General features: G+C 43.3%; 1 protein-coding gene across 3 annotated transcripts in view; it reads left to right on the plus strand.

The window, feature by feature from the left end:
- The window catches only part of TMEM255A (transmembrane protein 255A), a 53,026-nt gene that overhangs the window by 11,491 nt on the left and 13,585 nt on the right, over nt 1-27,950 (plus strand). The window contains exons 3-8 of one of the 3 annotated variants that reach the window (XM_011958000.1): nt 5,792-5,854; nt 8,824-8,913; nt 12,957-13,025; nt 14,519-14,590; nt 15,001-15,089; nt 23,130-23,292. In XM_011958000.1, the coding sequence (XP_011813390.1) occupies nt 5,792-5,854; nt 8,824-8,913; nt 12,957-13,025; nt 14,519-14,590; nt 15,001-15,089; nt 23,130-23,292 (546 nt within the window). The remainder of the gene's footprint in view (nt 1-5,791; nt 5,855-8,823; nt 8,914-12,956; nt 13,026-14,518; nt 14,591-15,000; nt 15,090-23,129; nt 23,293-27,950) is intronic. The other 2 variants (XM_011958001.1, XM_011958002.1) reach the window with 2 other exon arrangements.

Below are 27,950 nucleotides of genomic sequence, written 5' to 3' on the forward strand. Positions count from 1 at the left end.
CCCGTCTCGGCCTCCCAAAGTGCTGGGATTACAGGTTTGAGCCACCGCGCCCGGCTTCAGGTGAGCTTTCTACCCTGAAGGCCTGAAAACCCAAGCCTTTTCATTTGTTGCCTGAAGCTGAAAGAGACAGGGGAGGGTGGTTGCTCCTTCCGGATACACCTCCTCTTACCTTAGATGCAGGAAAAAGAGGCCTCTAAATGTGTTTCCCAAGCAACCCACAAGATGGAGTTGGCCCCCTGGATAGTGAGACAAGCCTTTCATTCTTGCACCCTCTCCTTAGCTGCTGTATTGATACTATTAGGGCCCATACTAGCCTCAGTCTTTTTTTAGGAAAGAGCAAGAATTTCTGCCCCCTTTCCCAGGGAGTGGGTAGGAGAATCAGTTAATTGAAAATCATTTCAGAGTTACTGTGAGATATTAGGAGATGGAGACAACAGGGATCATTCAAAACAATCAATATCCCAGAAACCTTCTTTAGGTCAGTGTGGCCTCAGATTCACATGTAAAGACTCCTCTGAAAAGTCCAAAGAAATTTTAATTAACATGAATGCTCAGGAAACATAAGGAGCTCTGGATAGTGGGATTTTGTAGTAAATTGTGTATTAGGCAGAAAGATTTTCAACAAGAGGTGAAAAGGTTTCTACCTCTTGTTTGAAAATGTTTCTAAAATCTAAGTTCATTCTAAAGTATAAGTCCCTAACTTACTAAGTACATTTTTTAAACGACACCTGGGCTGGGTACAGTGGCTCATGACTGTAATCCCATCACTTTGGGAGGCCAAGGCAGGAAGATCATTTGAGGCCAGGCATTCAAGACCAGTCTGGGCAACATAGTGAGACCCCCATCTCTACAAGAAATTTTAAATTTAGCCAGGTGTGATGGTAAAATTAGCACACCTGTAGTCCCAGCTACTTAGGAGGCTGAGGCAAGGGGGTTCCTTGAGCCCAGGAGGTCGAGGCTGGCTGCAATGAGCTAGGATCACACCACTGCACTCCAGCCTGGGCAACATAGCAAAACTTTGTCTCTATAAAAAAAATTAAGAATTAGCTAGGCACAGTGGCTCAGGTCTGTAGTCCCAGCTACTCAGGAAGCTTAGGCAGGAGGATTGCCTGAGTCCAGGAGTTCGAGGCCAGAGTGAGCCTTGTTTGCACCACTGCACTCCAGACTGGGTGACAGAGTGAGATCCTGTCTCTAAATAAATAAATACATTTGAATCTTGATTTGCTGGGTAAGACTTTTATAATACCATAAGGTTCTCACCTTCATTGGCTCCCTGTTGCTTCCTTGGCATGTCATTCAGAGCTCTCCATAGATGCCCTCAGCCTAGTCTCTCATTCTCTTTTGCCAAAATTGTCAATTCATAGTACTCTGAACATGACTTAGGCTTTTCTGCCTTGGGGCCATCATAACATTTTTTTCCTTGCGCCTGAAATATCCTCCCTGCTCTCTCTCTCTCTCTCTCTCCGTGCTCTGTTCTATCCTAACTTAAAGACACAGCAGAAACATTTCTCAGATACTGGGGTCCACAGTGGTGTCTACCATCTTTGAACTCCCTACCATACATTCCTCCTATTCATGGTTGCTGGAAAATACTTATGTCCTGCTTTGTGGCATCTGTTGGGGCTATATTCTCATTTAGCTTTGTTTATATAGGTCCTCAATCCCTTCTCTGAACCCTTGGGTCAGATGGGATTCAGAATTTAGACTTTTTATTTTAGAAAAAGTACACAGTACATATACCACATATTATCTAACAATCAAGTAGAGCCTTAAGAAGCATCCCATAATCAAGCACCTCGTGTTTCTATAATAAAACATGGATTTTTACACTAAGTGAGATAAAGATGATAATATTTTTTAAAAAGATGGTAATATAACCTCACATCAGTTCAAGATCAGGTTTTGCCACCAAGTTAGTTACATTCAAGAAAAAAAAAAAACACACACTTTTTGGTTTTAAGAGCTTTGTGGATTTCAATATTATGGAAAGGGGTTGTGGACTGGTTTACCTGATTATAGTATGAGCTCCTTTAGCTTGAGTGGTCTTGATCATACCTTTAGCTTGAGTGGTCTTGATCATACCCCATCCCACCTCCTGGCCTCTAAATCACAGATAGAATACAGTGCCAGCCAGAGTAGATGTCCAATTAATATTTACCTAATGACTATTTTTTTTAGCCTTAGTCCTAGATGTCTGGGACAGTGAATGGGAATAGGCATAGGTGACAACAGTCCAGCCTCAAAAAAGCCCTTGAATCTGACTTTGATATCTAATCATCTGGCCTTTTTTTTTCCCCACAAGTGGAGGGCAGCCAAAACAAAGCAAACTAGTTATTTGTTCAGGTAATGGGGAATCAAGATGGAGGTCCAAAGGTCTGAACATTACATGATTCCATGAAGCTCTTGAGGGGAGACCACAGAGCTTACCTTTCTGAGGTCTCAGGGGAGCAAGCAATTGTTTAGAAGCAGCTGTCCATTTTAAGGAAACTGTTGGTTTTCCCTTCTTTATTTTCAACCGCTCAGCTCTTCCACAAGTAAGACTTCTCACCCCATCCTTGCAGAGAACTTCTTCTCTAGGGAGCAACAAATTAGGTCCTTGTTACTTGGAGGTCACTATTCTACTAACATTGGCCACAAACACAGCAAAGTGTGGCTAAAAGAACGCAACTTGTTATTCAGGGACCCAGGGCTAGTCCCAGACCTACCATTAACTTGCCGTAAGAGGGCATACATCCTTACAATTCTCTGTGCCTTCATTTTCCTGTCTATCAAATGGGAATGATATCAATTCCACCACACTCCGTCATATTCATGTGACCAAACTACGGGACAAGTACTTCTTTAACTTAAAATGCTTATGAAATGGAAGATTGCTTTAGCAACACTGGTGAGTTCATTAATCTGCCATCCAGGTAAGTGAATTCTTCCAGCCATGACTCAATACATATTAGTTCCCGGCCTGCTGAGCTCTAATCCATCTTTTGAACCCATATAAAAATGTCTCCTTCTCTATGAAACTTTAGAACTACCGTTTATTTAGCAGCCTACTTTATGCAAATCACACTACATACTTCATCTCATATAATCTTCAAAGCAACCCTGTATGGCAGGCTCTCTTATGATTCCCATTTTATAGATGATGAAACCAAAGCACAGAGTGGTTAAGGAATTGGGCCAAGGGCACAGAGTTTATAAGTAGCAGAACTAGGAATATATTATATTCCTGGCTGCACGAATTATTCCTTGCTCCTATAGCACTTTGTTTTTACCTGGTCTGTGGTCCTTAACCCAGTCTGTCTCTCCCTTACTAGACTGTGAGCTCTTGGAGGACAGTAGCCACGTCTTATTCATCTGACAAAAAGCTAGTAGTTAATGTCGGAAAACTGAATGCATCGGAGTGGAATAGAGTAGAATAGAGGGAAAGGGGAGAGAACTGGATGAAGTAACTGACTGGCCTGGGATTTCCAGTTCTGGAGTGCCTTGTCTTTCCAGACAATTCCACAAGACTTCCACTCACCTCTTCTGGTCACTGCCATCAGAGAGTTATTTGCCATGAGAGAGTATGAGGAACAGTGGGGTCGGCGAGGGGGGACGAGTGTTTTTGCTTCCTGTCTTAGGACAAAGACTGCTATCATGATTCAGGAGACATTCTGTTAATACCTTTGGAAGCTGATGAATTGTTAAGTAAAATGACTTATTTAACCTGTAAGAAGCTGCCTCCCAAATTCTCTCAACTCCACAAGTGGCCCAGAGTGCCAAAAGCACAGACTATTCATGGACTTTCTCCTAAAAAATAGAAGCCGTGGAACATATCAGAGGGGGAGACAAGATAGAACAAGGAAACTCTCTTAGCACAAAATAGAGCACATTATAAAAAATTATAGGATTTTCCAGCTCAAATTGGGTTAGAGTGGTTCAAAAGTTAAATGACTTTAAAGATAATAATAATAATAATCACTAGAACAAAGTAATATTTACTGAGTACTTACTGTGTACCAGGCGCTGTGCAAAGTTCTTTGAATGTATCATCCTAGTTAATTCTCACAAAAGCCCTATAAGGTAGTCACTACTGTGGTTCCTATTTTTACAATATAAGGAAATTGAGGTTTAGAGAGCTTAACCAGTTTGTTCAAGGTTACACAGACATAGAAGTGCTGGGGTTGGAAGCCAGGCTAGTGTGATAACTAAGTTTTAATCAGTATATTTTATGACAACATTTTTTTTTTTTTTTTTTTGAGGTGGAGTCTCGCTCTGTTGCCCGGACTGGAGTGCAGTGGCCAGATCTCAGCTCACTGCAAGCTCCGCCTCCTGGGTTTACGCCATTCTCCTGCCTCAGCCTCCCGAGTAGCTGGGACTACAGGCGCCTGCCACCTCGCCCGGCTAGTTTTTTTTTGTATTTTTAGTAGAGACGGGATTTCACCGTGTTAGCCAGGATGGTCTCGATCTCCTGACCTCGTGATCCGCCCGTCTCGGCCTCCCAAAGTGCTGGGATTACAGGCTTGAGCCACCGCGCCCGGCCGACAACATATTTTAATTATATCTGAAATAAGACCAGGCGGGAGACAGGCATAGCTTGACTGTTGAATGAGGATGTTCTCAGTAGTCTTGGATATTACCCTCATGCACTGTAGTATCTATTTCTCAAGAGACATTGCTGTCTGAGTAGCCCTGCACAAGGAGTCCTGGAGATTTATATTCATTCCTTCCGTTCATTCTCTCATTCTTGGGATCTGAGACAACCACCCAGTCCCCTTACACTGCCCTACTAAGCTGCTGCCCAGCCCTTGGGTCTGTTAGATTCCCAAACCTAGGTGCAAGGCTTGGGGGGTCTCAAATTGAAATAGATGTCCCTGTGAGTCAAAGTAAGGCTGCAGATGGAAACCCAGACCATTAGTGAGGCTAAAGAGGAAAGTAACTACATCAGTGAACTTGTGTTAAGATTTATTGGTCCAGCCTCACCACTTTTTACTTCTTCCACTTTCATCCCCATCAACAACTATCGGTTAGTGATCATTTTCATCTAAGACTGGCAGACTCAGTCCTCTAATAGCAGAGCTGAGAGGGCAGTGAGATCTGTTATACCAAGCCATAATCCCAGCCACTTAGACAGGAAAATTGTTTTTTAGGGTTTTACACTGCCATTTATGTTCACCCTTTAATGAATGCTTTCTGTCCATAAATGAAGCAGGGATGGAAGAAGAGGTGAATAAGTGCTAACATAAATTACAGTGGGTCAACCACAAATATAGGCTTTAAAAAAAAAAGATTTTTTAAAATTTTTTTAGTGTGGGTTAAGGTGCTTCCTGATTTCTAAAGTACTTCCTGAGTTGGATTGGTATGCCAGAGGCATCAAAATTGCTTTTGCAAACCTTTATTTTGTGATCTACACATCAAAGTGGAAGGTCTTTTTCAAAAAAAGATAAAGATAAAAATACAACATGTGCTTTTCATCATTATATGTCTCTTACTGACTCCCAGTCACACGCTAGGTAATAGATATTGCAATTGAAATAGGCAGGCTCTGAAAAGCTATGGTTGACCTTTACTTTCAGTTTTTGGGCACATGAGTTTCTTCTTAGGTATAATTCATAGCTACAAGGGAAAACTGGCAAATGGTGGGAAAAATACTTTTATTGTACATGTTGTATTTGTGTAAGTAACAGCTGCATGTGGCTTTACCATCAATACCCCAGTTTTTTCTATTATCCTGAATCATATCCAGGGACTGGAATGATTGTGTGGTCAGCCTGACTGTCTTCCCACATACTATGTATGCCATATTGCTTTGCAGCTCGGCTTTGGATCATTCCTTGGAATCATCGGATCAAACCTTATTGAAAACAAAAGGCAGATGGTAAGTTTTCATCCCTTATAGAGTCAAATTCTTCCTCTAAAAAAGCACAACATTTATGTGGATAAGTAACACATTCCTTAAGTTTGCGTGATTTGGTCATAAAAGGAACTGCTACCTTGCCCTTTCTCCTAAACCTCTAGGGAATGTGTTTTACTGTGACCCTGTGATATGGGATTGCTTCTCATCTTGCTTGATGCTCCCTCACTGGCCTAGCTAGATTCCTTATGCCAAAGGGATAGAATATTCTGGATCTTGCCCTTTGCTTTCCTCCTTACTCCCAAAGGAGTGCTCCAGCCTATCCAGTCAGGCTATGATCCTCACCTAGAATGCTTTTGCTTCCATTTCTGTTACTACAGCCCTGGATTACTGGTGGCCCTCACATCTTTCTCTCTGATACATAATCTTTTGGGCAAGTTTTCACAGAGAGTTCCTGCCTTTTAGGAGATTACAATATAGCAGACTTTGATTGCATGAGCAAATGTACTTGTGGCACAACAAAAAGGTAAAATAAAATTATAAAGCCATCCTAAAGTATCTCCATTACCCATATTTCAAAGCTAAGCATGTTGTAAGATTGAAAGGAAGGACAGGCCAGGCGCGGTGGCTCAAGCTTGTAATCCCAGCACTTTGGGAGGCCGAGACGGGCGGATCACGAGGTCAGGAGATCGAGACCATCCTGGCTAACACGGTGAAACCCCATCTCTACTAAAAAGTACAAAAAACTAGCCGGGCGAGGTGGCGGGCGCCTGTAGTGCCAGCTACTTGGGAGGCTGAGGCAGGAGAATGGCGTAAACCTGGGAGGCGGAGCTTGCAGTGAGCTGAGATCTGGCCACTGCACTCCAGCCTGGGTGACTGAGCGAGACTAAAAAAAAAAAAAAAAAAGGAAGGACAAGCATTAAACAGAAGGTGAAGCTTCTATGTCTTAACAGGGACCCACAAGGGCAAGCTTTTGTACTTTGTACTTTCCTGGTTCAATCTGAAAAGGCTTCCTCAAGGGTAAGGGTAGAAGATACAGACTGAATTGAAAGCATATTGCAGTTTATAGAGTTGTAAATCAAGATGCCTGGTGAGTGGTCAGATTGTGATTGGGCTCCCCTGTACAGTCTCTGTGGCACTGAAACTTTGATAATGGGGTCTATTTCACAGCAAGCTTAATCAGATAACGTAATAGCTCCAGGGACAGAGAACTCTAACCATATGTTTTCCCCCAGCGATGTGGGGAATCACCCTTAAGGGAGTTCTAATAGTTTTCTTCTTCCATTCCACCTGGACTCCCTCCTTGCCAGTTGTGTTTGCACTTTAGGCTTAAATTATTCAAAGTAATGGGGGAATTTTAATTGTAGAGCTAATCATAGTGTAGCTAATAATGCCAATTTCATGACATTGTTCATACATTATTTACCAATTCTCTGTAGCACTGTAAAGTGAGAATTATGAGGAGAGGTTTCTGAACAACTCCCAAAGGAGATAAGTATTTCCTCCTAGCCTGTTGAGGTGGGAGAACCCTAGGGTGGCCTTGATTTTTTTTTGTTTGTTTGTTTTTCGAGATGAAGTCTTGCTTTGTCGCCCAGGCTGGAGTGGAGTGGCACAATCTCAGCTCACTGCAACCTCCGCCTCCCGGATCCAAGCCACTCTCCTGCCTCAGCCTTCTGAGTACCTGGGATTACAGGTGCATGCCACCATGCCTGGCTAATTTTTTTTTTAATTTTTATTAGAGATGAGGTTTTACCATGTTGGTCAGGCTGGTCTTGAGCTCCTGACCTCAAGTGATCCACCTGCCGCAGCCTCCCAAAGTACTGGGATTACAGGCGTGATCCACTGCACCCGGGGTGGCCTTGATTTTGATTTTCTCCTTCTCCCTAGAGAGTAACTTAATGCCATGTGATCTCCCCTCTTTTCTTCCAAAAACCTCAAGGAAAAAAAGTGCTGATTCCATCTAGTTCTGAGGGTCAACACAGGCAGATGGTGGGCTCAGGTAGCATCTATCCCTGCCCCTGGAAATGCCTTGAAATTCCTATTTTCCCCCACATTGGGTTGTAGTAGCATCTTTGTAATAGTAGACAAATTATTAGGAAAATTTCTGTTATCTAACACAATTAGAGAATAGGGCAGCCTGGTTCAAGTAAACATTTGTCTTACTTGAAAGCTTTTATATGTACCATACTGGCTGTGCATGGTGGCTCACACTTGTAATTCCAGCACTTTGAGGGGGTGAGGCAGGAGGATTGCCTGTTCCCAGGAATTTGAGACCACTCTAGGCAACATAGGAGACCTGTCTCTAAAAATATTTAAAAATTTAAAAAACATGTACCATACAAAGTTGATCAGTTTCAGAGACTTCAATCCTTTGTAAAATGTCCTTGACATATAAGTCTTAAGTTGAATGTCCTGGTTCTTCAATGTTGTGGAAGGTCATGTAGAGTTTTGCAGGACCTCAGAATCATCATTGCCTTCATCATTGCCCACTATAGCATCAAGTAGCAGTGTGAGGGGGTAAAAAGAACACTGGACTAGGAGTTGGTGGGCACCAGGCTTTTCCACAGACTAGATGGAGACCCTGGGCACACCACTTCCCCTCACTGTGCCTCCATTTCTACATAAATAAAATAGAGGATTGAACTACCTAATGTCAAAAGTCCAACATTATTTCTGAGTCCAAGGATGAAAGGGTCATGCAGTCAAATTCTTTCATGGACAGCACGCTAGATACCAGCAAGCCTCCTCTACATTTGGTGCTCACAGAGTGAATTTCTTAGCTTTCCTTGAAAATGTAAAAATTGCTTCAGTTGCCCATTCTCTGCCTCCCCTGCCTACCTCCCTTCCACTCATCCTGCATGACCAAAAAGAGCATTCCCATGGGGTGGTAGGCTAGAGTTCTGCTTTGCTGGAAGTCTCTTGGGATCGCCTGGTCCCCAGAGGCAGCAAGAGTAGAAGGCTAACAGACGCTTTTGTGTTATTCCCCTCTACAGCTGGTGGCTTCTATCGTGTTTATCAGCTTTGGTGTGATTGCGGCTTTTTGTTGTGCCATAGTTGACGGGGTCTTTGCTGCCAGACACATTGTGAGTATTTTTTAATCCTGAGTTAAAGTAAATATGCAATACCACAAGGCCGCACTGAATGTGTGCTGGATATTCAGCCCTTTGCTAAGTGCCATGAGGGTTACATGAGAGGGAGAAGACACAGTCCCTTTTCTCAAGGAGTTGGCAGTCAAGGTGAAGACATCAATGGACATGCAGACATCTAGAGAACGGGGTCTAAGCTGGGGGAACAAACTCCAGGTGCCATAGTGGCTTATCTTGGATTCCAGGGGTCAGAGAAGGCATTCAGTGGTGGTAGGGCTAGAGCTAGGCCTTTGGCATGTGGGTAAGATTTGGGAAGGCAAAGGGTCAAGGGAATTGCTTAGAACTAGTGTTGGGGGTAACAGGGTAGAGAGAGAGCACCAAGAAGCCACATGACTTATGGTCAATGCTGTCACCCAAACAGTCTGTGCAATGCCATCTGAAGAAACAATTCCTGGGCAAGGGGAAAAATAAGGGATGCCAGAGAAAGGCCCTTTGCCTGATTTTCTTTCAGGACCAGGAATATAAATGTAGGCCCCTCTACCAGATCCATCCCTTCTGATTTTAGCTGAGATCAGCCATCTTTTTCATCATTTTTTCTTCTTATAAAGTCAAATGACACATCAGTAACTTTAAACATCCATAATTCTACCACCCTAACTTGACAATTTTTATTGTTTTTGCATATTAGCTGCTGAGTATATACCTATTTTTGTAGCATAGTTGCAGTCAATCATAGTATGCATACTATTTTGTATTCAACAGAAGCCATCTTAATAATAATAATTCCTTGTTTTGTGTAGTGCATTTAGCTTTTCGATGTGCCTTCACATCTATTACCTCATTTGAGACCCACAGTAATCCTGTGATATATATAGGGCAGGCATTATTATCCCCATTTGACAAACAGTATTCACTCTGAGGCAGTCTCCATGGCAACATAGGCCTAGTGGCTAAGAAGCCTGCAGTAGATTTTGATGGCAGCATGAACTAAAATGGCTTCCTTTTTTTCCCCTCTTCCTCTCACTCCTAATGTTTTTTAATAGCTTTATTGAGATATAATTCACATTCCATACAATTCACCCATTTAATGTGTATAATTCAATGATTTTTAATGTATTTAGTATATATCAGTTACTTATGTGCAACCATTACCACAGTCAATTTTAGATTTTCATCATCTTGAAAAGAAACCCCATACCATTTAGCTTTCACCTCCATAATCCCTCATTCTCCCCAGACCCAAGCAACCACTAATATACTTTCTTTGTGTAAGGTATCCCTATTCTAGACATTCTGTATTAATGGAATCATATAACATATATATTCTCTTGTGACTGGCTTCTTTCGCTTAGTGTAATATTTTCAAGATTAATTCATGTTGTATCAAGTACTTCATTCCGTTTTACGGAGTAATAATATTCCATTGTGTGGGTATACCACATTTTCTTTGTACATTCACTGGTTGGTGTACATTTGAGTTGTTTCCACTTTTTGGTTATCATGAATAATTCTACTGTAAACATTTACGTACAAATTTATGCATGGATATATGTTTTCATTTTTATTTTCATTTTCTTTCTACCTAAGAGTATAATTGCTGGATCATATAGTAAGCATGTTTATTTGTTTGAGGAACTGCCAGAGTGTTTTCCAAAGTGTCTACACTATTTTACATTCCCACCAGCAGTATTTGATGGGTTTGATTTTGCTACATACTCATCAACTCTCATTATTATCTGACTTTTTGATTCCAGCCATCCTAGTGGGTATGAAGCAGTATCTCATTACGGTTTTGATTTGCATTTTCCTGACATTCCAATGTTTTTGATCATTGGCTCCAGTCAAAGGCAATGGGCAAAAATTCAAATTATATTTACTGGAAGTTTCCTCTAATGACCACTACTTGCTTCTGAGTCCAGGCCCTCTGTACCTCCTGCTGCTGGTGACCTGCAGTACAGCATTTGACTCAAGTATTTGGGGGCAAGACTGGATGAATATTTAAGAAAATCTTTCTGCTTATACTGTACCTGCCCTAAGACATTGGCTAGTCCTCGTTGACATCCAAAGAGTTTTGAGGAAGGAGGCTTTATTAATATATGATGATATCTGTTGGCCAACTTAAATGAAAGGCACATTTGGACCCTAGCACAGCTTGGATGGGTGAGAGCCAGCTGTCCTATTGTTGAGGCCCTTTAACATCATCTTTCCCTGTTCCTTTGACTTGGGTGAATCTGAACTTCCTCTCAAGACCTACTTACTACCTTCTCACTCACCCCTCTCTATGTGTCTTGTGTCATCTCTCTTTTGTCTCATATTTCTTTCCTTTCCCCTCTCCCTAGTATAGCCATTAACTAGCTTGGAAAATCACTTTACCTTCTTGTACTATAGTTTCCTTTTCTTCCAAATGGATATAGTAGTAACTTACCTTTCAGGGTTAGCATGAGGATGAAATTAAATAATGGGTATGGACATGCCCTAAGAGGGCCTGGCATGGAGCAGACACTCAATATAAAACAATTTCCTTTTCTACCCCTTCACGCCATAGTTGGTAGCCCTTCAGATTACAGAGGTTGCCAAACCCTGGCTTAGTGACCTTTTCTTGCCTTCCAGTTGTCTTGTTCTTGTTCCTCTTCTGGACCTCAGTGAAGAGTATCAGCCAGAGGCAGCAAATGGGCAACTATCACACATCTGTCTTCATTTAGGGCATTTGGTGGCTGAATGCTTTTTGCAAAACCAGGAGGTGAGAAGGGCTGCAACCAGCACATTAAGCCTCCTCTTCAGCAGGATAATTATGATAATTATTCTGCCACCACCCAAACACCAAACATGGACAATAAGCCATTCCAGGTGTGAGCATGAACACCCTCATTCCTTTCCAGCCAGACTCCAGGCTAAGCTAACAAGGCAAGGTACTTTTAGAACATTGAGCAGGCAGGAGTTTCATGTAGAAGTAGCTAGCTGATGAAAAGTCCTATATCCTTAATGGGGAGGCCGGCTAGAAGGCAGGAGGCATTTGAGTGCCGAGTACAAGAGATGCTAAATCACATGTGTGGGGAAAAGCAGCCACCGAGATGACCGGAAATGGTGAAAGAAGTAGGGGCAGAAGGGAAGGAGACAATATATAAATTCCCTCTGCCTGGGTACTTCTGCCAAATCCCAAGGTCAATTTGCATAAGTTGTTTGTCCTGTCCTAAGGTGCCTTTGGCAGAAGCCCCCTACCACTCAGGGGATGTTTAGCATCAGTCCGAAAAGTGAATAGCAGCTCCTGCCTGGAAGCTTCCAGGCAGCCCTGGCTTGTGTCTATTGGTTGTACCCCAACCCCCATGCATGATAGCTCTCTCTCATCAGGAAGCTAGCCAAGCCAGCAGAGTATATCGACTGTCCTTGAGCCCCATGTTAGTTTTCTGAGGCTTGAATAGTGTTTTTGGAGTTCACTGACTTTATCTAATCTATGTAGTTGGGTGAAAATGGCTCATAGTTCAATTGAGTTAAAATCTACAGCAGCCTCAGGAGCTGCCCCTTCTCCTGAGGCTTCATTCCCGAGCTCTTCCTTTTGAAAGTGATGTGGAAATGACAGCAAGAGGTACAAGTCAGCCAGCCTTAATCCTGTCCGCAGGTGATAATGAAACCTCATTGTTGGAGTTCATCTCCCTTAGTTTCAAAGTGTCATTTCATAATAACCTGGAGTTTTGCATCTTGTCCCCTGGGGACTGTTTACAAGAAGACAAAGGCTAGAAGTAAAAGAAAACAGAGAGGAAATTTCAAGAAGCCCATTTCTCAATCAGTTTCATAATTTCTCATTAACCAAGTAGTCTAATAGAAAGTAATTTTTAAAGTATTTTTGTCTAATCTTCACTCAGTCTCCCTAGACAGGTAACTTTCAGAAATTAACCCAATCTACTGCCTGCCTGCTTCTGTGTGTGTGTGTGTGTGTGTGTGTGTGTGTGTGTGTGTGTTCAAACCTTTTATTACCAAGTACAACACTTGCTCTTTTATTTTCCAAAGCCAAAACCCCTTTGGTTTGGTGTTTCCCTTTTCAGGATCTGAAACCACTCTATGCTAACCGGTGTCATTATGTTCCCAAGACATCCCAGAAGGAAGCTGAGGAGGTGAGCCAGAATGAGGCTGCATGTCTTTACCTCCTGGGAAAGTCCCCTGTTCTGCCTGAAACACCCTTTCTTTTACTCCTTTTCATGGGCCTAAGGTTTATTTCTAGGTATGTATAGCTGATTTGTTCAGTGGGTCAGAGCACATTGCTAATGAGGCCATGGTCATAGGTTGGAGCCTCATGAGGCCTAATCAGTTTTACTTTGTTCTGTGGCCACAGGCTAACCCTCTGACCCCAGCCAGAAGCCTCCCCGTATGTGGCTTTGATCCTCAGGGGGACAGATAAGCGTACAGAGGCCACAGGACATGCCCCTCCCCCATCTCTATGGATGATGGTTCAGTTGCCTGAACTCAGTGCTCAGTTGGAATAAAAGTGGGAGCCTGAACTCAGTGCTCAGTTGGAATAAAAGTGGGAGCCCCACCAGGGCACTAGGCCTGAACTATGGAGGCAGAGCCTGAGTTCCACACATAGGATGGGTCTGGAAGCCAAATGAAGGTAACTGAGAAGCCAGATCCACCTCTATGCTCTGGGGAGGCTGGAACTGTCAGCCTGGCCCCTCTCATAACACGTCCAAGAGGCCAGCCTAATAATGCTTGAGCATGCACAGATGAGTCTCTCTTCTGCCCCAAACAGCTCTCCTTATGTTCCATGTTGCCTCAGGCAGAGCTAGATGTAATGCGTAGTGAGGCAAAGTGTGACTCCAGGTCATTTTGGGAGGGTTTGCATTTCAGTATGCAATAATCCCTCCCCAAACCAGGGATTTCTCCATATGAAACTGTACCTAGGCTTCCAGGAATCTTGACAATTTTGTACTCTATTAACCTCACATTGAAAGTCAATCATTCCCAAATAGTTAGAAAAATGGTAAACTTTCAGTTGGGAAGAGAAAAGGAAGGCAAGTGGATGTAAAATGGCCACTGCATTGCACAGCTTCAAGGGAAGCCATTTTACATAAAATACAATGTGAATAGATGCCCTTGGAGTAAGGCAAAGCAGTCCTGCTCCAAAGGCACTATGCCAAATACTTTGATTATGTCTCTGCCGTCCACTTGACTACTTTTTCTTTTAACAACCATAAATTTACTATTTCTCTCACTGTTCTCAGGTTAGATAGGAAGAATAGAAATGCGTATATGATAACAGCTTGTCTGAAAGGCAGTGAGCATTTGGATGAAGGACCCAACATAGAAAAAAATGCCTATTTGCTATGAATATTCTCTATAACAAAGCAAGACAAATTTACCAGCACTTCATTGTATCTGGATGGGGGAGAAAGCTGGAAAATTTCTTGCTAAGAAGAGATGGTAAATGGAATTCTTTTCCATTTTTAAAACCTTTTTGCTAACTCAAAATGTGTAAAATGTCATTGCTGTTCTCTAGATTTTGTCGTGATAGCTTTCTTGTGTTAATTTGGTGACTGTAAAAATATTAACAATGACTTCCATAGGTTCACTTGTAACCCTGGTCCCCCTAACCCTATTTTTCCTATATAAGGTCATAAGTTCCTCAACCAAAAATTCTCCTTCCACGAGGGTTATGAGGAACCTTACCCAGGCAGCTAGAGAGGTACTATTGTACTTCAGAGTGCATGTGCCGGCCCCTCTGTCTTCCTTCCCACCTTATCTGCTTTCCTCCTGTACCCTGATTTTCCCTGCCCTCATATCCTCATCTCCTCCAGTCCATTCGTTCTTTTGTCTGTCCTTCCATCTGTCCTTCCTCCTCTCTATCTCCACCATTCAGGCATGGGGCACCGAGGGCTGTGGCTGAGGCTGGACATGAGCCCAGCTACACAGTGACTTGCCTCATGCACAAGTTCGGCCAGCTCACCGCCCAGCCCCATCCCTCCCACACATTGGTGTGTTCATTTCAAAGCCATCCTTACTGTCTCCATCAGTCACTAACTCGCATTTCCAATCCCAGAGGGTCCTGCCTCCTACCCAATGCCAGCTCATCTCCTCACTGTTATATACCCTCAGGTTAACTGCCCTCACCTCAGCCGTGAATTCTGCACACCTCGCATCCGGGGCAACACCTGCTTCTGCTGTGACCTCTACAACTGTGGCAAGTAAGTGTTGAGGCCCAGACACAGGAATAACAGTTTGACCACAGTGGACACTAGAAGGGCTGAGGGTAAGGAAGGGTGCATTGTGGGAGTTAGGGAAGTGGAAGACATTGATCTGTTAACAGATTTTGGCTAATAGACATTACTTGCCTTCTCTGTGCCAGGCATCATGCTAGGTACTTTCACATGCTTGATCTCATTTAATTCTTACTTATGATGTATGCAGAGTAATCCTCATTTTATAGATGAGGAGAGTGAAGTTCAGAGGAAACAGACAACTAGCCCAAGGTTACACGGAACTTGAAAATAATATGTATAGGATTCAAACTCAGGTCTGTCTATACCCACGTTTAACAATGTTACTGAGTACCTTCTCAGTGCCTGGCTCTGTTCTAGACACTGAAGATTCAGCAGCCAACAAAACAGAAGTCCTTTCCCCTGTGGAGCTTATATTATAGTAGGGGAGACAGTCAAGAAATACATAAATATATAATATAATGCCAGGTGGTGATCAGAGCTCTGAAGAAAAATGAGGTAGGAGAAGTAGATAGTGATGAGGTGTGTGTGTGTGTGTGTGTGTGTGTGTGTGTGCAGGTGCAGCTGCATGCACACTCTATGTTAGATAGAGTAGCCAGGGAAAGCCTCTTTGAGCAGGTGACATTTGTGCAGACCTGAATGTAGTTGTGGGGGTGGGCAACCCAGGTAGATACCTGGAGAAAGAGAGTTTCAAGCAGAGGGAATAGCAAGTGCAAAGGTTCTGGGGCAGGAGCAGTTTTGGTGCTGGTTCTGCTGCAACCACTCTGGCTCTGTGCACTCCAAATTGCTAAAATATCCTTTATTCTTTCTTTCAAAACATATTTAGGTGCTAGGAATACAGAGATTGCCACTGAGGAGCTCGCAGACTAGTAAAGAGGATGGACATGTGAACAATCGATTGCAATATAATGTGATAAGTGCAGTGGGGATCAGTGGATGTGGTGAGGACTCTGGAGGCCCGATGAATGAAAGTCAGAGTTTGCTGGGAGGGAGCAGTGTCAAAGAGTAGGTGATGTGGGAGCTGAAACTTACAGAATAAGTAGGGAATTAGGAGACAAACCAAAAGAAGATAGAGGTGGAAAGGATATTCCTGGTAGTTGTGAAGAGGTAGGAGGTGGAGGTAGTTACAGAAGGTGTGGTAGGACGTGAGACAGAGAGGTGCAGCCAGAGATCAGATGATAGAGAACTCATTGACCATAAGAATGACTTCAGACTTGACCCTGTAGGCAACTGGGGGCCATCGAAGGGTACAGCATGGAAGATGGACTTGAGTGGTTGAGGAATGGAGGCAGCTAGGAGGCCACTGCAAGAGTGCAGGCCATAGAGAATGGAGCCTAGATGAAGTTGAAGACAATGCAAAGCAGGGAATCATTTTAAGAGCAATTTGGAAGGTGGAATCAATAGGGATGTGTGAGTAGGTGATGTGCACAGTGAATGAACACCTCTCCATGCAGGGTATGTTGACCAATGTCTGTCATGCACGTATTTCCTTCAGAATCTTAGTGAAGGCGAACTGAGGGTCATGAGAGGGAGAGAGTAAGGGGAGGAACCTGCAGAGTGGGGCTGGATGGAGCTAGATTCAGAGGCAGCAGGTGGATGCAGCCCCCTCCTCACTCACATTCCCTACTGTTGGTATTTTGGGGTCAGTTACTCTGGTTTAAGGATTAAGACTTGTCAGACTAGAGGCAGGGAGGAGAAGGCAGAGACCATACACCAGCCCTTTACCTTCTTGGCTTGTGCCAGTCTTGTTTTGTTGAAAGGCTTGGCGGTGGAGAAAGAGAAATTTACAGATTCAAATGAGGTTTAGGGATTGTCTGGGGAGTTCAATTATTTATGTTGTAATAATAACCATCACTTGTAAAAGACTTCCCTCCTTAGCAGCAATGATTGAGAGCTGGCTATAACTGTACTTCCTCAGCCCATCCTTACAGACATGATCAAAGAAATGTAACACGGGTCCTAGGGGAATTGGGGTTATTTTACTATTTTTCCTCTTGCCTCCCCTCATCCTTCTTTCCCCGATCTGTTTTTCCCTTTGTTTTTATCTCCTCCCTCTTCTCTCCCTCCTCCTGCCATCCTTCTCCGTTTTCCTTGGTGCTCTCCTCTCCTTTCCCATTTCATGGCCTCCTAGGGTGGTGCTGGGAGCTGGCCAGAACTGGGCCTGAGATCTCAAGGAGAGAGAAGGCCCACTGAGAGGGCTGAGAAGTGATTCCTTGCGGACACACCTTTCTCTCTGTGACAGTGTGTTTCTGAAAAAGGTTTGAATACACAAAATCCTACTTTAAATTCCATTTAGCTGAGCCCTCAGGTGAATTGTTTTTGAAAGTGGAGGCTCAAGTCCATTCTATCTTCCTGTCATTCTGAACTTCATAAAAATCGACTTCCTTACTTTCTTAAAGCAAGTTATACCAGAATAGTCTTCAAGGAATTTTATGAGGAGCTGTGCTAAACTATGCACTCCCTAAGGGCAGGGAGCATGACTTAATCTTATCTATACTTCCCTGGCCCCAGCACAGGGCTGGGCATGAATAGAGAGCTGATGAAAAGGGAGTGATGTTTGTTGAAAAGGAACAAAAAGAAGAACTCCGTTTTCACTGGGGAAAATAAAATATTGGACTAGGCAACTGAGAGGGGTCATGGGAACAGTCCTGCTAAAGATCTTCAAGTCTAGAAATATCTTTCACCTACCTAGTGCCTGGAAATCAGCCCCAGACGTCTCTCAAAGCCCTTTCCCTAGTCTGTAGTGCTAAGATTCCAAGGGCAAAACCACTAGAAAAGAACTTCCTTAGCTTTTCCAGAGGAAACAGTCCCACCAGGCCATAAACCCTGGGCTGAGACTGAAGAGGCGAGGGTCCACAATAGAGGAAAACGTTTTTTCTTGACCTGGGGCTTTTTCCACCCAGAGCTAAAGACACCTAAACTCAAGGCCTAAATATAGCTAGCAATAAGCATTCTGAGGCTTGGAGACTTTAATTTTTCCAAATGTGTATTTGTTTTCCTCACACGAAGCCTATTTTTAATCAATTGCCAGCTCCTCCAGTCCATTTCCTGGAAAGGAGGCCAAGAAAAAAAAAGTGGGAACAAAAACATCAGGCAGTCATTTGTACAGTGCTACAGAAACAGAGTCTCTACTGTCCCCCCGAACCCACAGACCTTCTTTGACGTCAGGGGTGTTGAGGGTTTAATACCAAACATAGATTATTCTATTTAGCCTCATGCAGGAAGGTGGCTTTCTCTAGGACACAGCTCCTCAGCAGTTGCCTTTCAGAGTACTTCAGGCTTTCACCTACTCACTCATCTTTGGAAAGGTCAAATCAAAATCACTGGTTTTCAGCACGTAACCTAAAGGAAATGAAGTGATTTGTGAACAGCATTAGCTGGTAACAAAATGAAGGAAGATATCCTACTTCCATTCACTCCTTTCTTCGACAAACTTTTCTTGAGCTCCTACTATGTGCTAGGGGCTGTTCTAAAAGAATGGGCATCAATAAGACACAGCTTTGCCCTTAAGGAACTCAATTTGCCAGGGGGATTGCAGGGAGGGGGACTTAAATGTATGTGCAGAATGCATACAGCAGGAGAGAGACACACAGAGGCTGGCCGTTGCCACTGCCTGTCCACCAAGAATTGGTGAGTGCTCCAGGCCCTTATGGAAGAGCAGAAGGACACCCTCCTGCCTTATCTAAGATCTTCTGCTACCTACTTTGTTAAGTAGGAGACTGAAACACAGAGAACTTATCCGTTTCTCTAGGTCCACCCAGAATGTTGAGAGCAAGGGGGTAAAAGCCCACATTGGGTAATCAATCTCATGATCAATACAATAATTAGTCTTTGCACTCAGTTACTCATTCACCGAGTATTTATTGACAACCTTTAATGTTTCTACCACTGTGCTAGGCAGTGAGAGAGACCCAAAGGAATGTTAAGAGACGACCCTTGCCCTCAAAACGTTGCGATTTCGACAGAGACATCATGTCGGCCTTGGTCTTGATTGTAACATTAGCACCAGCACAGTATTTAGCACTGATACGCTCCCAGTACATACTAGATTAAATAAATAACTGAATTATTGATATACACAAAGTGCCAAACTAAGAGGAATAGACTATGGGAGTCTAAGGAAAAAGCTAATGAATGGGTAGTGGCGTCTTTGAAGAAGGCACTATTGAAGCTTTGAGCAGTGAGAGAGATTAGAATAGGCAGAGAACAGAAAGCAATACCTTCAATGCAGGGGGAGAAATCTGAGCACAGGTTTGGAATTAGTACCCAGCATAGCCAGTGTGGGGCTTCTGTGGACTTCAGCCTGGCTGGAGTGTGTACTCCATTTTGGGACTGGAGTTCGGCAGACTGAGGAATTTGAACACTCCCCTGAAGGTACTGGGGAGCCACAGAAGGGTTTTGATTAAGTGAATGACATATTTTTAAAAGTGTTTTAGGAAGAGTAATCAGGCAGCAGTAGAGTCTGGCAGGACAGCCTTACAGTGATGGAGGCATGAGGATGGGAGCAGTGGAAATGCAAAAGGTGCAATTTCAGAGGAAGCTCTGCCCAGAGACTGAAGCCAATGGAATCCTGAATCTCAAGCAGAAAAAAACCACATTAATTTGCTAAACCCGAACCATATCTAAGAATTAGCTTTCTTTTCCTTCATGGTTCAGTGAAAAAAAAATTAAATAGCTGCTGTAACCACTCAAACTGAAACCAAGTATATATTATCTAAAATTATTGAATATTTTAAGACAAACTACTATCCTATTCCCATATTGTGGTTTGTGCCTACAAAGTCTTAATACTGGCCAGGCACAGTGGCTCACGCCTGTAATCCCAGGACTTTGGGAGCCTGAAATGGGAGGATAGATTGAGCCTAGGAGTTCAAGACCAGCCTGAGCAACATGTCAAAACCGCAGCTCTACAAAAATTAGCTGGGCATGGCGGTGTGAGCCTGCAGTCCCAGTTACTTGGGAGGCTGAGGTTGGAGGATCACTTGAGTCAAGGAGTTTGAGGCTGCAGTGAGCCACGTCTATACCACTGCACTCCAGCCTGGGTGACAGAGCAAGACCCTGTCTCAACAACAACAACAACAAAAAAAAAAAAATGGAGAAAAAAAAGAAAAAACCCAACCAAACAAACAAACAAAAAACAAAATAAAGTGTTAATACCTTTAAGAACAGGGTTCAAAGGTTTGAATTGTGTTGCCAGAGGCTGGCTCTTAGAAGGAACAAAATGTAGCTACATATTTTAGTGGGGCATCTTATTATATGTTGGAGTACTGCTTTCGTGTCTGCTGGCATTACATCCCCAGGCTCAGAGAAGTTAAGTAAGTAACCGAAGAGTAAGAAAGTAAGTTGCTAGAGTCAGCATCTGGTGACAGAACATAGATGACAGAGCCAGGATTCAAACACAGTCTGACTTCAGAGTCAGCTATGGCATACCGCCTGCCTATATATACTACTAGTCCACCCTTGGTGTTTTAGGAGGCAGGCAAACATAATTTGGGGGATGTCAGAAGTTGACTCCCAAGCCACAAAGGTGCTCCTACAGTTCCACACTCACCCATACACAGAGGCCTGTCCTGTTCAGAGAATAGTCCTTGTACAGCTGTCCCTTTTGGGGAGCAGTAAGTAATCTGTGCATCCTCCCTGCCCTATCCCCAGGGCCTAGTACAATGCCAGCTAATAGGAGACAATGTATGCTTATGCATGGGCTCTTGAGATATGCTCCTGAAAATAATGAAATCCAACTCAAACTCTGATTAATTGAAACGCCCTTAAAATTCCACTATGGGCCGAGTGTGGTGGCTCACACCTGGAATCCCAGCACTTTGGGACGCTGATGTGGGAGTATCACTTGATGCCAGGAGTTCAAGACCAGCCTGGCCAACATATCAAGACCCTGTCTCTACAAAAAATGTTAAAAAAAAAAAAAAATTCCACTACGGGAGCTTACTATTAAAAACAGTGGGTCTCAAACACTGATGAGCTTGTTAACACAGATTCCTGACCCCATCCCCAGAGATTCTACCAGATTCACTAGGACTGGGGCTGGGCCCAGGAATCTGCATGTTTAACCATCTCTCTTTCTCAAAGATACATCCACAGATACACGCAGAGACACCCACAGGCACACACAAATAATGCACTGATACAGACAGGCAGACACACATAGACACAATCACAGATGATTCTGAGGCAGTCTGCCCTGTAACCACACTGACTTCACCTCTTTAGAGAAACACTGACTTTAAACAATCTGAAGATAAATTCATCTGTAAAGTTTAAGTCTTTTCATATGTGAATAATCCCTCTCTGATTCATTTTGGAGATCAACCTTTGATTGTTTTTCTTTTTTCTTTTTTGCATTCTTATAGCAGGGGAGTCACGTGTAACAAGCATCCTAATGCCAGGGTGTTTCGTTGTGACTTTAAGAACCACAGTGTTTTGGATTCATGATGAACTCCAGTGGCCAAGTTGTAAACTAGTTTGTGACATCCAGGAGGACAGGAACTTTCATTTAATTAATTCCACAGGTATTTATGTAACACCAACTGTGTGTCAAGCACAGCAGTGAGCAAAATGAACTGGTTCCTGCCCTCATGGACCTCACGTTCAAGTTGGGGAGGCAGACAATAACATAGTAGACACATCAGTAAGATATTTTCACATAGGAAAGAATGCTACAGGGAAATTAGAAAAGGGTGATGTGTTGCTTAGCTTGGGCTGCTATAACAAGATACCATAGACCAAGTGGCTTAAACAACAGAAGTGTACTTATTTCTCACAATTCTGGAGGCTGGAAGTCTAAGATCAGAGTGCCAACATGGTCGAGCTCTGGTGAGGGCTCTCTACCTGGCTTGTAGCCACTTCCGCTCTGTGCTCACAGTGACATTTCCTTTCACATTCAAGTAGGGAGGGAGGGAAAGAAAGGCTGGTGGGGGGTGGGGTGTGGAGCGGGGAAGTCAGGGGAGAAGGTGGAAAAAGAGGAGGAGGAGGAGGAGGGGAGAGATCTTCCTTTTCTTATAAAGCCACCAATCCTATCTGATTAGGGCACCACCCTTATGGCCTCATTTAACTTTAATTATCTTCTAAAAGCCTTGTCTAAAAATACAGTCACATTGGGGAATAGGGCTTTAACATATGAATTTGGAGGGACAAAATTCATTCCATAGCGGATAATGTGATAGAGAGCAACAGGGCTGGGAAGGGGTGTCTTTGGACAGAGTGGTCAAGAAAGGCCTCCCCACAGAGGCGACTTTCAGGTTTTGTGCAGCAACTCAGCTTTAGTTCTTTACCAGGACATTGGTTTTTGTTTATTTGTTTGTTTGTTTCATTTTGAGAGGGCACACACTGAAGTCTTTGAAGCCTGAATTCGAGTCCCAGTTCTACCACTTGTGACTTGGGCAAGTTCTTTAACTTCTCTGTGCTTCACTTTCTTCATCTGTAAAAATGTGCATGATGATAGTTCCTGTTTGATAGAATACTGTAAGGATTTGCAGAACTTTCTGCAATGACGGAAATGTTCTGTAATCTGCTCTGTCCGGTATAGTAAACACTAACCACATGTGAGTACTGAGCACTTGAAATGTAGCTGGTGAGACTTACCAACTGAATTTTTCTTTTTACTTAATTTTACTTAATTTAAATTTAAATAGCCATGTGTGGCTAGTAGCAACCATATTAAACAGCACAAATTTAATGAATTCACATATGTCAAATGCTTAGCACTGTGTCTGGTACATAGCAAGTATCAATAAGTGCTATCTAGGATTAGTGTTAGTGATGTTTACAAGTATTTTTCTGGCAGGTAGAAGGATTTTTTCGGGGAGTGGGGATCAACAATCACACTTTGATTTATTATAGTGCATGGCTATGATGTCTCTTACTATAGCTCCCCACCTGCCCACCTGTCTTTTCACTGAGCTGTATGGTAGCCCAATCCCAGGGTTGGAGAGGGGGTCGGGGAGGACAGCCTGCTCCCTGGGGACTGACTGGAGCGTGCTCCTCCCTGTTCAGCCGGGTGGAGATAACTGGTGGGTACTACGAATACATCGATGTCAGCAGTTGCCAAGATATCATCCACCTCTACCACCTGCTCTGGTCTGCCACCATCCTCAACATTGTTGGCCTGTTCCTGGGCATCATCACTGCCGCTGTCCTTGGAGGCTTTAAGGACATGGTAAGGAAAGAATTGACTTTGCATTTCACAGTGGCCCCTGTTGGGGATAGGGGGAAGGCTAGGCAGTTGGGGGAAATGCAGACACATATTTTGAAGGGAGGAATCAGAAGCAATTGCTTCAAGGATGTAGCTGCCTACAAATGTGTCAAGTTGAAGGAGCCAGGTAATGTCATCAGTCTGCAAATATTTCCTGTTATACACAAATTACCTTGTTCTGGAGGCACCTTCTGGGGGTGGGGTGAGAGGAGGAAGGGGTGTTCTCAGTTTCCCCATTCGCACTGGTTATGTAAACATAGTAGCCCACACTTTCAGTAAAATTTTTTGGGAATAGTTTTCCCCTAACAAACTTTGGGAGAGATGGAAGGAAAGGTTATTTTAGCTATAGGTAGGATTAATGCTAGTCTCCCCCTCCCCAGGTATTTCATCCTGAAGTTTCTTCAGAAAGAGCATCTGGGCTCTTTTCTGTTTGCATTCGCAGAGCCAGCTCTAGGCTAAGCTGCTTGCCAGGTCTTGCCTTCAAGTTGGACCTCAACCTCAGCCTCCCCACTTTCCATTCTTCCCTTCCAAATATTTTCTATTTGTGTGTATGTGTCTGCAAAGGCACACCAGAACTCAGCATTCAGTAGGTACTCCATATAGTAGGCTTCTTTTTTTCCTTTCCCTTTAAGGCATTTCTAAGCATTTATTTGCTTATTTGATAAGCCTAGATCTCTAATTATGGAGATAATAGCTTTGAGTTACGGTTATCAACCTGGCTTCATATAAGAATCACCTGCCCAGCATGGTGGGTCATGCTTGTAATCTCAGCCCTTTGGGAGGCCAAGACAGGAGGACTGACTAAGCCCAGGGTTTGAGACTAGGCTGAGCAACAGCCCCTGTCTCTATTAAGAAAAATCAACTTTTTAAAATTAGCTGGGTGTAGTGGCACATACCTGTAGTCCCAGCTACTCGGGAGGCTGAGGTGGGAGGATCACTTGAGCCCAGGAGGTTGAGGTTGCAGTAAGCCATGATTGCACCACTGCACTCCAGCTTGGGTGACAGAGTGAGATCCTGTCTATAAAAAAAAAAAAAAAATGCTTGGGCCCTTTCTCTGAAAAGTCTGATTTAATTGGTCTAAACTGAAGCCCAGGCATCAGGTTTTTTTGGTTTTGGTTTTTGTTTTTTAAGCTCCCAGGTAATTCTGATTTGCAGCCATGATTGAATACCACTGCTTTAAATGAACGTCCCACATCTGTTTATGGAATTATTTTGTGCCTAAGAGGGACTTTCCTTTGACCCCAGAAATTAGCCCCTAGTCCCTTGGCTGTTTCTGTCAAGAGTTTGGGGTCCCTGAAGAACAGAAACCTGAAAGGCAGTTTGTAATTTGATCCTGGATTGTCAAAAGGATAAATGTCGCAAAATGAAAGGTGGGGTAGGATGAGGGAAAAGAAAAAAACTCTGTCATTTTGGACCACAAGTCTCCAGCAGTACTGGGCTGACTGGAAGTATTAATTAAGTGTTCCTGCTAGTGACTCTTAAGTCAAGAGAAATCCTTTCCTGCCCGTCTGCACTCTGTCTTTCTCTTTTCTTTCTCTCCCTCTCTCATCTGCACATTTCTCATCCCAGCTTCCCTCCCCGGACTCTGGAATGCCCAAGCACTAACAAGTAGGGGAAGCATCAACAAAGGTGGAGCCCCAGGAGGGAAAAGGATTTCCTGTAAATGTGGCCTTGAGAAAGCTTTCAGGTTAGAGAGCTGCAAAAAAGCTGTTTCTGGGTTGGGGCCTCTTTGGAGAAAAAAAGCCCTTTGTTCTTGGAGACTTTCCCCAGGGGGCAGATGAAAGTACAGGTACTGTGTGGAATCTCAGCAGCTTTGGCTGGAAGAGACGCTCCCAGGTTTGGCGAGTTGAAGAGATGGGACCTCAGGATGGGCGTTAAGAGTTCTCTAAATTGTCCTTAGAGCTTTCAGGCTTGGATGGCAAAGCTACCTTGATGCACAAATGGAGTAGGTGGTAGCTACTTGGTAGGCTCTGTGGGGTGTCTGTAAGGCTTCCTCCCTCTCCAATTTTACCCTACTGTGGGTGCTGAAACTGCCACCGTGTTTTATTCCTTACTTTTTAAGATAAGCATTGTCCTTTTTCTCCTTGTCCGCTTTCAAAATGCATGTATTAAACAAAGGAATAGGCTTGTAGGCCACAGAGGTGTTAATACTTTGAGTTACTAATCTCTCAGCTTGAAGGATTTGATAAGACCCTTTCCATGGTGATGGAAAGAATTGGATTTTGAAGGCAAAGGGCATCTGAGGAAGACAGGGAGAGTGGCTAGATGGACACTTTCAAGAAATTTTTGGAAGTTGGAAAGAAGGGAGGAGTAGGAAGGTGATAAGCTAAGGAATACAACCCTGCCAAACTTTTAGCCTTAGCTTTAGTCCCCTGTTTTCCCTCACTGTGCCCCTTTCAAAAAATTGAGGTGGAAGTCACAAACATAAAATTGATCACTTCAAAGTGTACAATTCAGTGGCATTTAGTACACTCACAATGTTGTACAATCATAATTTCTGTCTAGTTCTAGAACTTTTTCATTACCTGAAACCTGTACCCATTAAACAGTCACTCCTTGTTGCCCCTTCCTTGAGCCCCCAGCAACCCCTAATCTGCTTTCTGTCCCTATGGATTTACCTATTACAGGTATTGTCTATAAATGGAATCATGCAATATTTGAACTTCTGGGTCTGGCTCCTTTCACTTATCATAATTTTTATTTTTAAGATTCATCTACCTTGTAGCATGTATCAGTGCTTCATTTCTTTTTATGGCTGAATAATATTCCATTGTATGGATAGACCACATTTTGTTTAGTTTTTTATCCATCGATGTACATTTGGGTTGTTTTCACGTTTTAGCTACCGGAAATAGTGCTGCCATGAACAATCATATACAAGTACTTGTTTGATTGCCTGCTTTAATTCTTTTCTCACCTATGGGTGGAATTGCTGGGTCTTTTGGTAATTCTATGTTTAACTTTTTGAGGAGCTGCCAAACTGTTTTCCATGGCAGCTGTGTCATTTTATATTCCTACCTGCAGTGTGTGAGGGTTCTAATTTCTCCACATTCTCACCAACACTTTCTTTAAAAAAAACTATAAACATTCTAGTGGGCGCAAAGTGATATCTTGTTGTGGTTCTGATTTGCACTTCCCTGCTGACCAGTGATGTTGGGCATCTTTTTATATGTTTGTGTGCAATTTGCATGTATATCTTCTTTGGAGAAATATCTATTCAAGTTCTTTGCCCATTTTTTTCTATTTTCCAAACAATATTATAGTTTGTTAAACAAAATTTTAAACTATTATAAAATGTTTAATTTTCATCAACTTCAAGGTTTATGTTACCCCCAAATTTTGTATATAACTGAAGTTTCAAATCTGCTAACACTCTCTGAATTGATACCACTCTGGATTCTAAGGCATCAGTTTCTTCTTGCCAATTTTTCTTTGCTCCTTCTAACATTTCTTGTGCTTCATCTTGAGAATGGCTAATGAAAACATCACCAATTTGATAAGGTATCATTAAGCAGTCATCATCTGCAAGCATGATGTCATTGCAAACATCTTCTAAATTGTGGAGTTGTTTCCTTTTTACTTCTGTTTCTTCCTTCAGCTCTGTTATTCTACTCATATTCCTTGCAAATTTGTTTACCTTTTGTTGATCTTCAAAAGTAGCATTGAAATTTTCTGCAGCCTATAAACAACAGTACTAGTAGCACCTACCTGTGGACTTGTGAGGGCTGATGTGATAACCCAGGTAAAGTGCATGTATTAGTCCATTCTCACACTGCTATAAAGAACTGCCCGACTGGGTGCAGTGGCTCACGCCTGTAATCCCAGCACTTTGGGAGCCTGAGGTGGGTGGATCATGAAGTCAGGAGTTTGAGACTATCCTGGCCAACATGGTGAAACGCTGTCTCTACTAAAAATACAAAAATTAGCCAGGCGTGGTGGTGCATGCCTGTAATCCCAGCTACTCGGGAGGCTGAGTCAGGAGAATCACTTGAACCTGGGAGGTGGAGGTTGCAGTGAGCCGAGATCGCACCGTTGCACTCCAGCCTGGGCAATAGAGTGAGACTCCATGAAAAAAAAGAAAAAAAAAACTGCCCAAGACTGGGTAATTTATAAAGAAAAGAGGTTTAATTGACTCAGCTCTGCATGACTGAGGAGGCCTCAGGAAACTTACAACCATGGCAGAAGGGGAAGCAGGCACATCTTACATGGCAACAGGCAAGAGAGCATGTGAAGGAAGCAAAGGAGGAAGAGCCCTTTATAAAACCATCAGATCTCTTGAGAACTCACTCACTATCATGAGAACAGCATCATGGGGAACCACCCCCATGATCCAATCACCTCCCACCAGGTCTCTCCCTTAACACCTGGGGATTACAGGGATTAAAATTCAAGAGGAGATTTGGGTGGGGACACAAATCCAAACCATATCAGTGCATCAAGTGTGTAAAAGCCAACCTCAGTCAATGGGACCTTCAGTTTCCCACACCCTAAGGACAAGGCCTGGGCTGCAGGGTCCTCATGCTCCCCAGAGGCACCCTCAGTACTGAAAGAGGTGCCCAGAGCCCTCCATGGATTCCGACCTGGGGACCCCTGCCTCAACAAGCCAGATGCCTCAACAAATG

Source organism: Colobus angolensis, unplaced genomic scaffold (assembly GCF_000951035.1).
Source record: "Colobus angolensis palliatus isolate OR3802 unplaced genomic scaffold, Cang.pa_1.0 Scaffold454, whole genome shotgun sequence".
NCBI lineage: Eukaryota > Metazoa > Chordata > Mammalia > Primates > Cercopithecidae > Colobus > Colobus angolensis.